At 43.7% G+C, this 16926-nt stretch overlaps 1 protein-coding gene across 2 annotated transcripts in view; it reads right to left on the minus strand.

The window, feature by feature from the left end:
* Positions 1-15869, minus strand: part of LOC147693029 (thioredoxin reductase 1, cytoplasmic-like) — a 154759-nt gene extending 138890 nt beyond the window's left edge. Inside the window, exons 1-3 of one of the 2 annotated variants that reach the window (XM_086939275.1) lie at positions 15694-15869; positions 4968-5028; positions 1205-1314 (exon numbers count right to left, since the gene is read on the minus strand). In XM_086939275.1, the coding sequence (XP_086795401.1) occupies positions 1205-1314; positions 4968-5028; positions 15694-15789 (267 nt within the window). In that variant the 5' untranslated portion in view covers positions 15790-15869. The remainder of the gene's footprint in view (positions 1-1204; positions 1315-4967; positions 5029-15693) is intronic. The other variant, XM_086939274.1, reaches the window with a different exon arrangement.
* Between the last annotated feature and the right edge of the window lie 1057 nt (positions 15870-16926).

Here is a 16926-nt window from a genome sequence, read left to right on the forward strand (position 1 = left end):
CAAAATGTAAAACTGAAGGCTAAAATGAACCGAGTTTCCACATTGATTTGTGGGAGCGCATTAGAATAGGCATAGCATGGATGATGAGTAGTCTCAATTGAATTTACAAAAGCTCCAACTTTCCCATTAAAATGTGGATTTTTTTTATATTTGTAAATTTAATAAAATATTCCATAATTTGTGTATTTGTTTGATGAATGTTTGTTTCTGTACTTTTTTTTATGTATGGTTTTGTAACTCAAAGAATAGTAAATAAATGCTTAGGCCAGGGTTCCAGATTTCCAGTAATGTTTTGGTGGGGTCCCTGGATTCTAATGATTCAGTGGAGGTCAACAGGTTCTAGCAGTGATTAAGTGAGGTTCCACAGAAGTAAAACGGCTAAGAACCACTTAAGTAGAAAGAATCTGTGACATCTATAATTCATAAAGAGTCTGGTTACGCTTTATAATTTTCAATTTGACGGAAGGAAGAACTGGGGTGATAACACTAGATGTCAACATAAAACCCTCAGAACCCTCCAAGTACCCAGCAATGCTTTGCATGCAATCATAGTCTGCACATGTTCAACTACACACAGGCTCATTTGTGAATCACTGGAGAGCGAGAGAGCTGTAGTTGTGAGGAATTGAAAATGTACATCACAATTCTCGTGGAGACGACTTAGACAGGCAGAGGAGGAATAACCAGATCTATGGCAAGACAGTCAAGCAACCCCACAGTGACATCACAAGAAAAACAAATCGTGTATGCCTGTGTGTAGGTTGCTTTGAGTTGCAGTACTGTTTAGCACTATGCACCCACGGCCTTGCTCAAAACTTCTGAGAACTGTAGGAATTGCTTATTGGTACACATTCACAGAAACTTTTTTCAATGTCTGAAAACGCAATGTTTTCAGATAAGGTCAGTCATAGCAAATAGAAATTCACTTGGCCTGTAGGGCTAGCTGTGGTTTAGATGAACATGGAGCCCTGCCTCGAAGAGTCAAAGAAAACAACAGGATATCGGTGCCTGGAAAAAACAGATCAGTATCACACGGTTTTAGCATAAATGAGCGTATGGCCCATCTGTACCAAATGTGGAGGTCTTTTAAGTTTAACAACTTTCTCACCAGAAAATGATGTATTTACAAATATGCATTCACAAACAATAGGGTAAGTCACCCCATAAGAACACCAACCGTAGGATTGGATAAAAAAGATTTTACCTGCAAAGTTTTATCACATCCGCCCACGTGTTCTTTATTTATAAACACGTTTGGGACGGTATTTTGTCCAGTCATTTCCATCAATATTTCCTGAATGGTCGTTCCATCCTCTGAAAGAAAATGAAATACTGTAAGCTATACTACAATAAAATCAAAAATCAAGCTATCATGCAACAAAACATGAAGATACACAATTTACCAATACTGCACATCATCCCTCCTCCGCTCTAAGCAGACCAACATCGAGAAGCAGCACTATTTCTTCACCACAGAAACAATGACCATCTTCACCACGGACAAAAATTGTCAAAGCTAGATACATCTCCACATCACATTAATTTTTTTTTTTAAACCCACACGCAAAAATGGCTACAATATAACACTCCTACAAAACAGTAGAACATGCTGTACAAGCAGCAGTAACGGTTCTTCCAACAGCAGGTGGAGGGGTGTGGCTCAGTGGTTAGAGGGGCAGACCCTGATGCAGAGTTCTGGCCCAGGGTTCAATTCCAGCCTCGGCGGGTCTTGGACTCAATTTCCTCGGACCTCACAATTCTCGCCTCGGTGCCTATTCTAATCATGGGCCCTGTCGTGTTCCGACAGTGTGGGCGACGGACAGTAGGGCGTTAGGACCCTGTGGGTCCTCAGACAGAGTGACCAGGCCACCGGACACCAGATCCGGTGACGACACAGGAAAGGGGACAGACAATGACTAGGACAGGGACGAGTAAGGACGTGCTGAGGGGACGCTGTACAATATGAAAATAAAGGAAATGCCCGACTAACCTGTGTCCAGTGTTTTGGTGTGCCGCCCAGCCAACAGCATGAACACGACAGGCCCCACGCTGCAACTCTGGGCAATAGCTTGCTTAACCTCCACACCGGCCCCAACAGCGCTAGGATGCCTGGCTTCACCATGGGGGTGCCCAGGAGTGGACACTTCACAGGGAAAGCCAGTAAGGGTTCCACAGTGGTATGAGTAATAGCGCCAGGAAACCGCTTGGTGGCAGTGTGCTCTACAAATACCATGACATTTACATACCCCCACCGCCCTTATGCTAGGCATACCAAACAGTTATAAAATCTTTAAAAAATCAAAAGACACGCACACCACAACAACAAAAAGGCAAGCAAAATGTTTAACTATACTACAGCCACCATTGGCCAAATTGCATGAAAAGGTTCACGTTCAGTAAGCAATAACTAGTATAAAGATTAAACAAGAGACCAGTACAAAGAGCTACAGAGGAAAGAAAGTAATAGTCAAAGACACCATCATGCTTTCAAAATAGGAATATAGGAATAATGTTGGGCCAGATAAAATTATTTCTGAAGTATGCAAGGGTTGATGACATTTAAATAAAATCAACATGTACTCAGTGCTTGCTGGTCCACATGAATAATAAAAATACCATGGAGGGCATCCTAATGTATTTTCAGAACACAAAGTACCTTGCATCAAACCCACAGCAAAACCCTGGGAAGGAGGCCAAATCTAAAAGGACTAAGCATTCTTGCTTTTACGAAGTTCACTTCCGTGAAAACAAGAAAAGGAGCTCTTATTCCATGAACGAAGGAAGATATCTTTATCTGCGTGCAATTAGGAAGGGCAGAAAAACACGGTAGGTTCTAAGGTACTGAAGGGGCAAAGGTTCAGACAGCATTGAGTAATGGAGATGGGGTACCTAATCAAAGTCTTGTACGGCAGAGCGTATTTGGCAGATGGTCAGAATAACATTTTCGAATGGGTTTACAGAAAAAACGCTTTTTAAATACATCCATTTTTCTTTGAGGTCTTATTTTTCACAGCAGGAATAACACCCAAGTCGCATGTCAAATATTTTCTATTTGACAGAAGAAATACAAAAAAACACATGTATAAGGCAACAGCTGCAGCCAACTTTGTAACAGGTGAACATTTAAAAATTGGTGTGGGACTTTCCTAAGTGACTTCATTCTGTAAAGAAACACAAGACTGTTTCCACAATTTGCTTATGTGCTACTAACGTTTGCATTACTACAAGGCCACTTCAATTACTTTAAACTCGATATACCATCCCACAAACATCCACTTCACCAGGAGACAGTCTAAACGTAGCAACTCATTCATACACTTTTCCAAGCAGACCTGAACTTAAGCCCAAATGACTTCTCCAAAACTACATCTAAAGTATTATACAATACATGGGCGCAGATTCTTCAGACTGCCTAAGTCAACTCACTCGCATCTTCTCCCTATATTTGTTTCCAGGGCTCCAGATGTTGAGCTCGCTGCAAGCCTATGTGCTGGTAAGATCAAACTGGGGTATATTTTCTTATCCCAGGAGAGAGGAGTCATAACGTACACAATGACAAGCCTGAACAAACAATCCTCAGTAAGAAGGCCTTGTAACTCTCCTAGTTATGTTAAAGATCTCTGATCCACGGATGACCTACTCACATTATAACCTAAAGTATTCTTAGCTCACCTGGAGAAAAAGGGAGTACGTAGATGGATCAAAGACCCCCTGAACAAGGGCAGGCCAAATGGGATAGAAGGATTCATAAAAAATGTTTCTCACATCCCCATCAACAGGCCTCCGCTTCCCTCATCTATTTCATTTTAATTGTTCTTAGTAGAAGCTACAAACTTGTTCTGCATCTACAAACATGAAAATGGCAACAACCCTGCAGAGCGCACCAATTCTCATCACGTTTTGAGATAAAGTTCAAGCCAATTTCCGACATTTGTTGAGCATCTCTTTCCATTATAGCCATCCGTGGTGTAACCCACTATGCCAGATTGTTATTGTTTTTTATTATAAACAGCATCAATCTTTGGGACATACCTGGAAACCTCTATGCCTCAAATGCTCCCTCAAAAGCACTACGACTACAACCTACTTCTTGTAATCAGATGGCTAACCTTAGTTGCATTACACTGGTCCTCAAGACCCGTGTATAGTGGGCATGGGTAACGAATGGCGCCAGACGCACTCCTCTGCTGTTTTCCAAAGGTCCAGGCAAACACTGGTGGAAAATGCCTGGCACTCAAAGTTGCCAAAACCCCAGCTGAGAATGGTTGACACCTCCTGCCTCGACCGACTCTGCGCCCTTTTTCTGACAATAGCCAAAGTCCTACTTAATCTTTTCTGTACACAAGCAATCATTGTATGCCCCGTAACCATTATTTATTTCCACAAATTGTACTAAAATTCAACACCTAGTGCTGCTTGAGAGACTGTCAAGGCCACGCCATCTAACTAACTTGCACTGGCCACGATCCCACTCAATCTCTACTAAGCACCCATCTCCTACACCAATCTTTAAAAACATATTGTCCCTGTATTATGACCTCTACTTCACATAGTGCTCAGAGACAGCCAAAAGCAGAGCATAGTGGTGAACAAGAAATGCACGCTGTACTCCGTAACAAAGGAAGAAACACTTTTACACTTTCAAAAAGCGGCACTAAATCAACGCACACGGTATTTAAATAAGGTCAGGTGAGTAATACAATACTAAGTTGCAGATTTGAGTAATGTAGTGATAACAAATATGTTATAGGCGCACAATATTGAACACACTAAGGGTTTTGTTATTTTCATCAATCACGATGAAACGTTTCATCGTCACACACCACAACATCCATGTATGCATATAAATAAACTACCCATACCAGGTCCATGATAAACAATCCAAACCAGTTATTTCCTAGAATTGCATAAATCTCTTCTGAGGCAGAACGCAAGTAGCGCACATGGTTCACACGAAAATATCTTACCGCACTGATCAAGTTCCAAGGCATTATACTCCACGCAGAGTGAATCAAAGAGTTCCTTAACCTGTGGAAGATACAAAAGGTTCAATATACGTGAGAGTGGGAAATCTTAGACAATTATAAACATGGTTTAAGATCACCTCAATTTTACATTTGCCAAACCAGGTCATGCCCTCACGAATGTTATCTAAAAGTCAACACTTGATCCCTAAAAAATATTTTGGTTTGCAAGGTTAAGGAATTTTTTCGCTAAAACTGGGCAGCATCTATTCCAAGACAGGTGTCTTTATTTGAATTATTACAACAAGCACTTACAAAGTCAATCAGTCTTTCCTGTAGTAACCAGCTCTGCCAATTCTCATTTGCAATGGTGTTATGAAAAGAAAAAAAAAAAAAAAACACGGCGCGCAGGAGGACTTTTTTTTGAGAAACTTGCTAAGATTGCCACCCGTGTAAACATGATCTTAGACAAGTGGATTTCTTGGAATTCATTGGGAAAACCATTTCAAGATAGCTGTGCATGCATGGGAGGATTTCTCACACAAAAAGCTTTCTAAGCAGGCATCAGGTGCCAGTGCATCCAGGAGCATTCCTTATTTATCTTTAACAGCACCTTCTGGCGAAGCTCTTTACAGTAATGTATATTAACTTTTCAACCTTTTTAAAAAAAAAAACTATTAATGATGTTTCAGAAGAAAAAGATGGCTAATGGTGCATCAGCCCGCCGGAATCCTACTGAGTTCGTTGCAACCTCCAGGGAGCGTAAGGTTTCATGGATGCGCGGAATGTCCTAGAATGTTTGTGGAAAGTGGAACTGTACCCCCCAAAATAGTTCAGGAGGCTGATAAATTATTCTAACGTTACCCCTGTAATATTTTGAAAAGTCACATTTTCTGTTAAAGAGGTGATAGAGCCATGTGCAAACTCAAGTTAAGAAATAAAATTCACTCAAGGATGCAGCATAAACAAAGTAGCCCAGTAGATTTAAGCAGCAGCAGAGTCTCACAAATACAATTATAATCCCAGGTGAGGGAATAAGAGATGAAAGGAAAGCAAATGGAGCGTGAATGTGACAAGTGTTGGTGTGTGGGTGGGGGGAAGCGGGACAATGGAGAGTGAGATTCGTAGGCTATACTAAAGACCCCTCCACGTAGATCATCAACACGAGTGCTACATTGACAGACTAACAAGTGTGTGGAAACCAGTATGTGGGGGTTAAAGGCAAACATCTTCCACACACTAATACCAGGAGCTTTCCATCTTAGTGCACACACAGTGCCACTTTATATATAGCACTACAGACCCATTACTGACCCTCCCCCAATCGCCAATCTTCCGTTCCTTTACTCTAATGCGGACCTAAAGGATATGCAAAAGCATGGAAATATGAGGCAGTCACTTGCATAACAGGCATTACACGTTGTAGCAGCAGAGCCGGTTAACTCCTCTCATGCTTGTGACGGAACCGCTCTGTCACGAGCCTCAGGTGGGCTGTGCTGGTGACTGAGCGGTTCCGTCATGGCCCGCTCGACGCGGATTACGCTTCTGCGCGGCGCGTTCTATTGAGCGGGCGGGGCCGTGACGGAACCGCTCCGTCACAAGCACAGTCCACCCGAGGCTCGTGACGGAGCGGTTCCGTCACGAGCATGGGAGCACCGCGCGGCCCCCCCCCTCACCCCTAGCGCTGCAGCGGAATTGTCGCAGCAGCGAAGGGGTTAATATACTTCATTGGGAAGGTCCCAAAGAGGCTAGAAGTGTGATCAAGCACTGTTTAGCACACCAGAAGCAACTAGAGCAGTAGGGCCTTCAGAGTGTGACCTGGAGAACCAGAGCAAGCAACCAGGAGACCAGTACCCATGACACAGCACACAGCCAGAATCAAAGTGGGTAAACGCATCAGTGTCGCCCGTGAGAGGACATAAAAAGGAGGTATTCAGTTTTGGGAGGACATGCTCGAAACTGAGAAATTCAACTCACCAGCTACATTTAATCCTCACCCTAAAAGGGATTTATGTGGCAAACAGTTCTTTTTCGCATTCCTCAATAAAGTCTAAGGGTAGGCCGAGCACTACTTCAAGATGGACACGAACTTACAAGTCACCCACCTAAACAGATTCAATGGTTCCTCCCATGTTTTTAGTGAAGCAGCAGAGGACGAGACATGTATATCAAGTGGAATAAGTGCTGCGTTTGCACCAACGAGCTCTGTGGTACAACTACTAATATTTGGCTGCACAAAGTTTGGCACACTATTTGCGTGCCTCACAGTGCCAAACGCCTGTAATACCAATTGCTTTGTCCCGGATAGAAAAAAAATAGGTTTTCTGTACAGTGTTATACATGAAATTAGCGTGTACGTGACTGGTTTCTCTCATTGCCAGCCTTTAAACCACTTTTGATCATTGTTACATATTAACTTCTACCTCTTGCGAGAGCTTTCTAGTGATAAAAATAAGAAACGTAGTATGTAATCTCAAATTATCAATATACTATTTAAGTCAGAGCAGCTTCACTGATTACTTATCAGGCGCATATTAAACTCCAATGTCAAGACTAGCAACATCGCCAACCCACCAAAATCCTACAAGTGGCCCGCATATCCTGTAGCATATGCACAGTCATGCTGTTGCACACAGCTCTCAAATTACTTCAGTCTTATGTACCTAGTATTTATCTATTGCAAAATATCATTTCACGTCGCACAGCCGAGTTGCGACTAAGCCAGAGTCCAATATTTAAAGGGTGTTTAACAATCTTAAAAATGCACTCATGGAATGACAGAGTAGACCAACTTTTTAGACTGACTAATACAAGAATATCAGCTCTCCCTGGTTCTAAAATAGGCACCCTGTTGTACTTTTAAATCCTGGCCCTCTTCTCTAAAGGAAGTACTATCAGTGCAAACCCCCTCGGTTTTTCGATTTCCCCTTGACAATCAGAATCCGTATGCGTTCTTGGTTTGAGGGTTTCCTATCTCTTTAGCATCGGTTCAGAGCTCTGTTGCAGCGCAACAGGAGTGGTGCCGATGTGTCTTTTTAGGACTTCTAAGCTCAGTTTAAACAAGGCAGTCAAAGGAAGCCATAACCAGCACAGGTTTCTTATTACCTAGTCTTTTCCCTGCATCCTCCAGCTCCAGATGATGCCCTGTTGTGTGCAGCATGACGTGCTATCTACAGGTGTCAAGCGACCAGGAAACATGTAGGCAGAAGAGCCAGGCTCCCTTAAAACAGGTTAGAAAAATGTTAGAAAGCTCCGCCCTTTCTGCAATAACTGCAGATGTATCTTTAGGAGGCATGGGAGAGGTCCCAGCATTACATTACACAGATGAAGCAGTGTTACTCACAGGAACCTTTAACAGCTTAAATATCCCGTTTAGGGAGTTTGTCAGTTCTATGGGGTCACTTGGACTGGTTACAAATCGCTCAAAAAAACTTGGTCTGCGGCCCACAACACCACAAGATAAGGAGTGTATATATTCAGGCCCACCCTGTGGCTTCCACCATGAACTTCTTGTACACAGACATAGTCTTTGCTGCCGGGGGGTACTGGAGAACCTGTAAACTCAAAGCTGGTCATGGATTGGCAAGTGCGCTTGCTAGATCTACAGCTTCGCATCCCGCAGCGGAAGAAAATCAGTTGCACCCCTGTTGGAGGTTTACAAGTAAATTCCTTCCCAATCTTACACATGGGGCTATTCGAATATCAACTCCCTACAGAGTTAACAGAACCGGGTGCCGAGGCGTCTCTTGGGAGTTCCCCTGGAATGTTCACCTTTCATTGTACACCAAGAGCTTGGGGTTGAGCATGTGGAGGACAGTATTAAACTGGCCCCTCCTGCCTTATGGTGGAGGTATGTGGGAATAGGTAGGCTGGTTTCAATAGGGAGGTGATTGTTGATTTCCTCTCGTGAAAGAAGCTTAAAAATGTCCTGGTTTCACTACAACAAGACAGAACTAACTAATCAGGGAAGGTCGTTACTCTTCTCCAGCCACTCTTTCAAGTCCAAATCCGACCTAGTTTCTGTCAAGAAGTCTTTTAAAGCTCTGAGCAAACAGCAAAGAGATGAAACTGAAATCATAAGGATCACTGTCAGGGATTATGTGAAGCTCAAAACCTCCACAGTATTAGAGCCATGCTTAGTATAGGTTGACAGTACAAGGGATAGAGTACTTTTAACTAGATTTAGAATTGGCATCTGGGTTTCCCCGTTTGTCAATTGGACTCATGCAAAATGTTAAACTGCCTATGTGATTAGCGCCCCCTTACCTCCATGTAAATTTCCCCCCAGTCTTATATGTTTACACCAAGAGATTTTTAATACCTAGAATAAGGGAGTGGAATTAGAAGATGTGGTGATGCCCTTGTTTATCTACAACAGCTTAACTCCCCCATTCTGTTAGCATTTGCTCTTTTGCCAAAAGAAACGTTATATTTAAATTATAAGCAGGATAGGGCTAGCTTGCCGAATGGTCACCCTAGGTTACATCTTCAGGTGGGCTTGTCAAACCCTGTTCAAAGTCATTTCACTTTATTTCAGCTACCAAAAGCATACGAATACGTGCACATACTTTGAAATTCAGGAACACAAATAAAGAGGAAGCGCGACATTAAAATACGCAAAACAGTTCATAAAAGAAACATTACAAGATCAGGCAAACGCAGACATTTAGTACATGAGACATAAAACAAGTTTAAAAATCAAACGGTCATTTCAGGAAAGGCCTTCCTGCAATCAGCCACATAGTATCCAAATATCTGGCAACAGAAGCAGCATATAAAGGCCAGCAATTAGTTCTAAAAATAAAGAAAGCGGTGCAAGGACTTCTGGTACCCAATTGTCTGCATACAGGCACCAGCCAAAGTGTTCATACACGGGCATTTGTAGGTCAAGCAAGAAGAACACAGGGAACCTTGTTAATTTTTAAATTGTAGTGCCAGTGTTGCACGCTGGTCACTTGAACGATCAAGGTGTACTTACCTACTTTTGCGTTGGGATGTATTAAGTATGTATGTAATGTTTTGGTAATTTTTTTGCTGTACTTTTATGGTTGCTTTTGTAGCCGAAGTAAAGTTTAATAGGATATGTGTCTCACTTATGCTTAGTACAGAGAAAAACTCGACCTTTGGCCCTCATTACGAGTAGCCTAGTCAATTGTGAAGCATATCGTAATTATGAGTTTTGTGATAGATATCATCATAACTCGCTGATGTTTATTGTGGTAAAAATGCCTAATATTTACAATAACACGAGAATTTTGGAGTAGTTTACACCCAAATCTGCATGTTATTCATCAAAAACTTGTAATTGTAACCAATAAATTGCAACAGTCAGATTTTAGGAGGTGCATTAAATATTGAATTGTAATTGCACTTACATAGCATTTACTACCCCTGTAGGTGTCAAAGTGCTTTTTCCGCACGTAGCACGCTACTCCGGAACCCATAAAGGATTACTGGTGAATTAGTAAAGTGAAATCTAAACTAATTGGAGTGGTGGATATGTTAGTCAGTTATTAGGATTCAGAAGGATAGTGGAGGGATACAGGGAAACTGTTTGCATTTATATAAGGCTGCTACTCCTGATGGGATGTTGAAGCGCTTTTTCGGCAAGTAGCATGCTACTCCGGAACCCATAAAGGATTTGTGGTGAATTAGTACAGTGAAATATGAAATTATTTATTTGTATTCAAAAGGATATTGGACAGAGGGAAGGATTTCAACCTTTGCGTTTGAGGTCTTAGCAGTAAGAGGAGGCTTTGGATAAGTAAAAGATGTGATGGGGAATCATAGGGAAGGGTTCATAAAGGCTTCTTTTAGGGGATCGGAATAGTAAAGGTATGAGATGATGCAAATAGGGGTAGAGTCGGGACAAGTTTAGAAAGGGTTATTTTGGGGATCATAGTAGTGGTATGGGATTTGGAATGAATGAGAAAGCAGAGGTATAGGGAAGTGCGTTGGAAAGAGTAGTAGAAAGGTTTGAGATGAGTCAGAGTTGAGGATATATTGAGAGGTATGGGTAGTGCATTGGATATGCTGAATTTGAAGAAAAGTAAAAAATATATAGATGCATATAGGAAGGATGTATTTGTAGATTAAAGATGCATTAAATAAACTCCATCTTTCAAGTGTTGTACTTTAAAATTAATTGTATTTGTTTATAATTGAATAGTGAAGCAATTGTAGATAAACACTACATTATACTAGAGATATCTCCTTAATCTGTATCGTGGTCAGACCAAAGATGGTGTAAACAAATACTTTGCTTTAGATCGGTTTATCACCGAAAGAGATATGCATAGACCTGTTCTGTGTGTGAAGGCTAGAGGAGATTATTGGGTCACTAATTTATGGGATGTGCAGGTTACTGCAAAGGGGTAAATTAAAAACACAGGTTAGCAAAGACAAGCGGAAGCCAACTCGGAATTACTGTGTCCAAGACAGTGACAAACTGTTAGTGAAAGTCCTAAAAAAATGATAAGCATATAAGTCACTTCAGGAAGACATTGTTCCCCTCCATAGAAAGTGATGTCATCAATCAGTTCATTAACTGAAAACACCACATGTCCATACATCAAACTCAAGTAACTACTGCACTATTCCTCGGATTCCTTTACCTTCGAAAGAAACCTAGAGCAGTGCACTTTCAAAGTCTCAAAGAAAACACATTCATGTATCAGCAGGGCAGGTGGAACACAAATCCGTCTGGGCAATCTGAATAGATATCTTAGATGGAGGGTGCTTTTTGGACCCTAGGTCAAGTTCAAGGCAGTGGCCTATGGAACTCCGTTCTACTTGTTTATTCACAGCAAGGGTGGCAGGTGGTGTTCTTGAATGATTTACAGCCTCGTAGATAGTACTCCCCACATTCAGCGAGGTAGGTCTGAATCAGCAGGAACCAGGCTTCAATGTGGAGTTACACAGGTATCACCACTGTTTGTTATTTATTAATGGTTATTCATTCATCAACTCCAGAATTAGATCAGTGCTAAACTGAAATCAAACATATCAACAAGCTTATCTCAAGTTAGTAGTGGGGGCACTTGTACTATGTATTAACAATTAGACAAAAATGTTAACTCCATTTCGTGCAGCTACACTCTAAGCAAGAACTACCCTTCGCTTTAATCTACAATCCAGGTCTTTTATTGGGCACCACTATGGTTTTTCACCAAAAACACGATAATGAAGTCTTGGCAATGGCCAGCAGCTGTCAATAGTAGATGCACTAGTAAATTCAGACCAAATAATTACAGATTACCAATTGCCATCAATCTTTGCTCAAGCTCCTAAAGGCAACGATCCTTATGTTGCCCCATGAATAGCAATTTACACCCCTTGCTTCACCACAAGCTTGACTCAAACCCCAATGCCACCACAAAATGTCTGATCTTCAACTTGCTTTCTTTGGCCTGCCAGGTTCTTTCAAGTAAATACATTTGTGAAATGCTTTGGCACTGTCAAATTTTACCTGTGTCCTATATAAAATAGAAATATGATTCATTTGAGAGAAGTCAAGAAACGTGGTGGATTCCGAGACAGTTGGCAGTGCAGGACATGTATGCAGACTTCGCTCAGTGAGGAGTGAGCTAATGCAGTATCCAAACATGGTGAGAAGAGAAGCTGCCAATATGGGGCACAGCTAGACCCTTAAAACTTAGGGCAGATAAACACAGTAGACCCATGTGAATAGGTGAGAGTGAAGAATACAAGAATCAGCAAGAGGATGAATTAAGGGATATACAGACTTGACCTTAACAAGTGGCATGTATTAAGAAAAACAGAACTCCAGAGGGCTTTGTTATACTGAAGGCCCTCAAAGCAACTAATGGGCAGCTCATATCAGTTAAAAGCAAAGTACTATACCATCAATTAAGCCAACAGCAGCAGCAGAATGCTTTAAGACAATGCCACTCCATGAGTCCGCCTGCCAGGCTAGTCTATTCCTCACTCTATATAAAGTCCAATGCCATCAATCTCTTCATTTAAAAAATATATATATATATACAGAAGATCCAACAGCACATTGACAATACCAAGCCTGCCTCATCTATCACCTTCACTCCTCCCAGTAGCATCAGCACTAGCCAGCCTTAAAAATCCTACCTCTCACATCTGGCCAACACGTTAGTACCTCAAAGCCATTTCCTAGGAAGATTGTCTTACCATCGTCTTTCACCAAAACACTCTGAGGATGCTCTTACCCCTACTTACCATTGTTAATGCCTCCCTCTCAAGGAATCTTTTCAGAAGCTCCCTCAAGGAATCTTTTCAGAAGCTTTCAAGAATTGCCAGATCATTCCACTCCTAAGAACCCTACACTAGACTGATGACTTCATGAACTGAAAGCCTATCACTCACCTACCGTTCCATCAGCAAGATCACTGAAAAAGCAGTCTATGGTAAACTCCAAGATCACAGCAACTCTAACCATCTCCAGCATGGACTGCCAGTCTGGCTTCAGATCATGCCGCAGCACATGGACCGCTCGGTTACACATTGTAAACTATGCACTTTTGACCACAGATGAAGACGACCCCACATCTCCTTATATCTGTAAGTTGTCTTCAACAGTCTAGCATCCACCCCTCGAGTCACAAATAAGATTCGTCATCAATGTTTTTTACTGGTTCTCCTCCAACTGACACCAGTTTCTTCATGAAGACAACTCCGGGTCACAATAGACCCCCATCACATGTAGAGCTCCACAGAGCTCCATATTGTCTCCTGCCACCTTGAACCTCTACATGAAGCCTATTGGTGGGCTTCTCACAGATAACACCTGCTGATGATACACAACTACTTAAAAAAGTCTCCTCTGAATTTCCAACGCATCAAACACTGCTTGCACATCACCCAGACCTGCCTAACTGAAGCTTAACCCAGCCAAGACAGAACGCCTGCTATTAGCCTAGAACAGTCAAGATACAGTGCAAACCAGTCTCAATGATATAACCCTTGACTGCTTCAAACGTTCACCGACTCACCATGAACACCAATCTCTCTTTCGAAGAACATGTTACAAAAAACGCAAGGAAAGCCTGGTACCAGCTCTCCTTTCTAAAGAATATCAAACTGTATCCTCCACATAGAAACTTCAGAACCACTGTTCAAGTTTGTTATGTCTGTTATCTGGATTTAAGTAATGGCATACTCTATGGCCTCACAGACTCTACACTGGCACCCTGTAGGGGCATCCTAAATGCTTCAGCACATCTTATTCACGGCCGAAGAAATATGATCACATCCCCCCAATCTGATGGAACTCTATTGGCTCACATTGACAGCATACACCATCTCCAAGACCAGCTGCATCATTTGCAAATCTATCACAACCAGCACTCCTGCTTATCTTGAAGGTAAGCTCACCCTGTATGTTGGTTCTCAGCATACCTGCATTTTTTAGCGAATGGGAATTTAAGAGCTAAATATGTTCAACTTGAGAGTTCTGGTGTGTGCAGAGCACCTCTCAGGAGCTGTAGATCACTAGGCAGTGGTCTACTAACTACATGACCCTCCTAAACAACCCTGCATTTGATTAGAGAAACCACTTTGGAGAGAAAGTGCTGCTCGGATACTTTAAACCACTGGTCTGCATTCGTGTATTTTGAAGTTCTTGTATTTATTTTGATTTGTTTGCATTTTTCCCCAACATCAAATACTGTGACACTTCCTGTGACGTGCCAGTTCTGCCCAACTTAATAGTTTTGAAAACTTTCCCACTAACTCACATTAACAATGAGGCAGCATAAAACACTAAGAGGTCCGATGGCAGAACTCTAGTTTGTTTCGCGTGCACTTGCTTTCACTTTAGCTGTATCCACAATGACGAAAACATTTGCAAAGTGTATAAAGAGAAACCTGTTGCAGAAGGGCAGCGCATGAACCCTGCTTAAAGGGGGAGGATAAAGAAAACATGCTTGTAGTGCAGGGATTCACATACAGTGGAGGAGCGGAGGGCTGGCCCCACTGAAGCGGTAGAAAGATGTGGGTCGGGTAAACAGGTGGGAGGGTGGTCTGTGGAAGGATGAGGGAGAGATACACGACTAGGCATGGTGCAAACTACTGAAGAAAGGATTGAGTAATACTTAGCGAGGAAAGGGCATGCTGAAGCAAGAAAGTGCAGACGATTACACAAGAACTACATTCAGTGCGACGGCTGGGGCCCCATGGTGACAGAGCGAGGATCTTCAGAGTCACTAATCGGGCATATTAACAGAGGCGGGGGGGAAGGGGGAGCAAATGGCGGGAAGTCGCCCTGAACTCTGACAGGAATGTCACCCGCCAACGAGCCTTCCAGTCACTAGCAGGAGCGCGCCCTGCCCCCGACCTGAGGAGACCCGCCTGCCATGAGCCTGAGGAGACCATGGGCCTGAGTAGTGCCGCCTGCCATGGGCCTGATGAGTGCCGCCTGCCATGGGCCTGAGGAGCGCCTCCGGACTGAGGTGCGCGCCCGGCCTGAGGAGCGCCTGGTGACCACCGGCCTGAGGTGCGCCTCCTGTCCCCAGCATGAGGAGCACTTCCCGGCCCTCCCTGCCCGCTCCCCCCACCCCGTACCCCGGCAGTTAGTTCAACCCCGCTCCGGCGCCCCCCACACCGGCCTGTGACCAGAGTTACCTCAGACTCCGCTGAGGAAAGGCGCTCCCTCCCCGGCACCAGTCACTTTCCTCCCCAGGTGGCCTCCTCCCTTTACCGGATCCCTGCCGCCCCTCTCCCGCCGGAGCCCGCGCACCTTGTGGCAGTAGGGGCAGCTGGTCTTGCTGAACACCACGACCCGCTGGGCCTCGATCATGTCCCGCACGCGGCTCCTCAGGTCCACGGGCGGCATGGCGGCGACGGGTACCACCTGCTCTGCCCGGCTGTGGAAAAACGTGGCGGAAGGAACAGGCCGAGTGAGCCAGCGCTGCGGAGGCCGCTTCCTTTATCAGCGCTCACGCCCGCCCTGCGCGGGGGCGGCTCCTCCTTCCAGGCCGCGGCCCTCCTCCGCAGCCCAGGCCGGGCCCTGCGCGGCTCCTCCTTCCAGGCCGCGGCCCTCCTCCTCCGCCTAGGCCCGGCCCTGCGCGGCGGCGGCTCCTCCTTCCAGGCCGCGGCCCTCCTCCGCAGCCCAGGCCCTTCCCTGTGCCCTGCGGCGCGCTTGCCTCGTGCTGCGTCCGGCTTCCCTCACACTTCCGCAACTGTTATCAATTTACAAACAATGTACTGATAGTTAAATAGTGTTAGTTTTATTTTTTTTATCATTTAATTCTCCCAAGCGCTGCGAGTCGATTTATAAACATCAGAGCGCTAGACGGGAAAATACAGTTTACTGATATGTAGATGTGCATAAACGGCCAAGGTTTCAGATTGCTCATGTGTGGCATTTTCATAATTTCAGTGGAATTTTGGTTGGCTTTCAACGACTTTGAGTGATACTTTCTCGCGAGTGCAATCAAGTAATGAAAACGAGGAAAACATGTAAATATAAGAAATGATACCCATTTGAGTAAAAAAGTAAAAAGAAGATATTGAAACTCCTGCAAAGCACACGAAATAAAAGGGCAATGTGGGACCCAACTGTACCAAACAGGTTGTTAAGAATGTTGGGTTGTACGGTGAGCGGTAGGGGTTCTTCACCGTAATTGCAGGACCAGTGTGCGAGGGCAGTAAAGAAGTTGATAAATGATCGCACTCACACTCTGGTTGCTGTCTTGGTCTCTGACCCGGATCTTAAGGCGCAGACCACTTTTATTCTCTCTCCCCTTCCGCTGCGGCACACACAGGGTTACAGTGTGGAACCCCCCTCCGTGAAACAGCAACATGGGGTTGACCACACAACCTAACATTCCTCCTTTGTCATGAATATGCAAAAGAAAAACAGCAACATCAAAAACGACTGACTGGGCAGAGAAAAGAAAAAGAGAGAGAGAAAATAACACTTAGTCCATGACAAAAGCTCTCAGTTGAGACGACACTGAAGGATTGGCCC

This window comes from Lissotriton vulgaris, chromosome 9 (genome assembly GCF_964263255.1).
Source record: "Lissotriton vulgaris chromosome 9, aLisVul1.2, whole genome shotgun sequence".
Classification (NCBI taxonomy): domain Eukaryota; kingdom Metazoa; phylum Chordata; class Amphibia; order Caudata; family Salamandridae; genus Lissotriton; species Lissotriton vulgaris.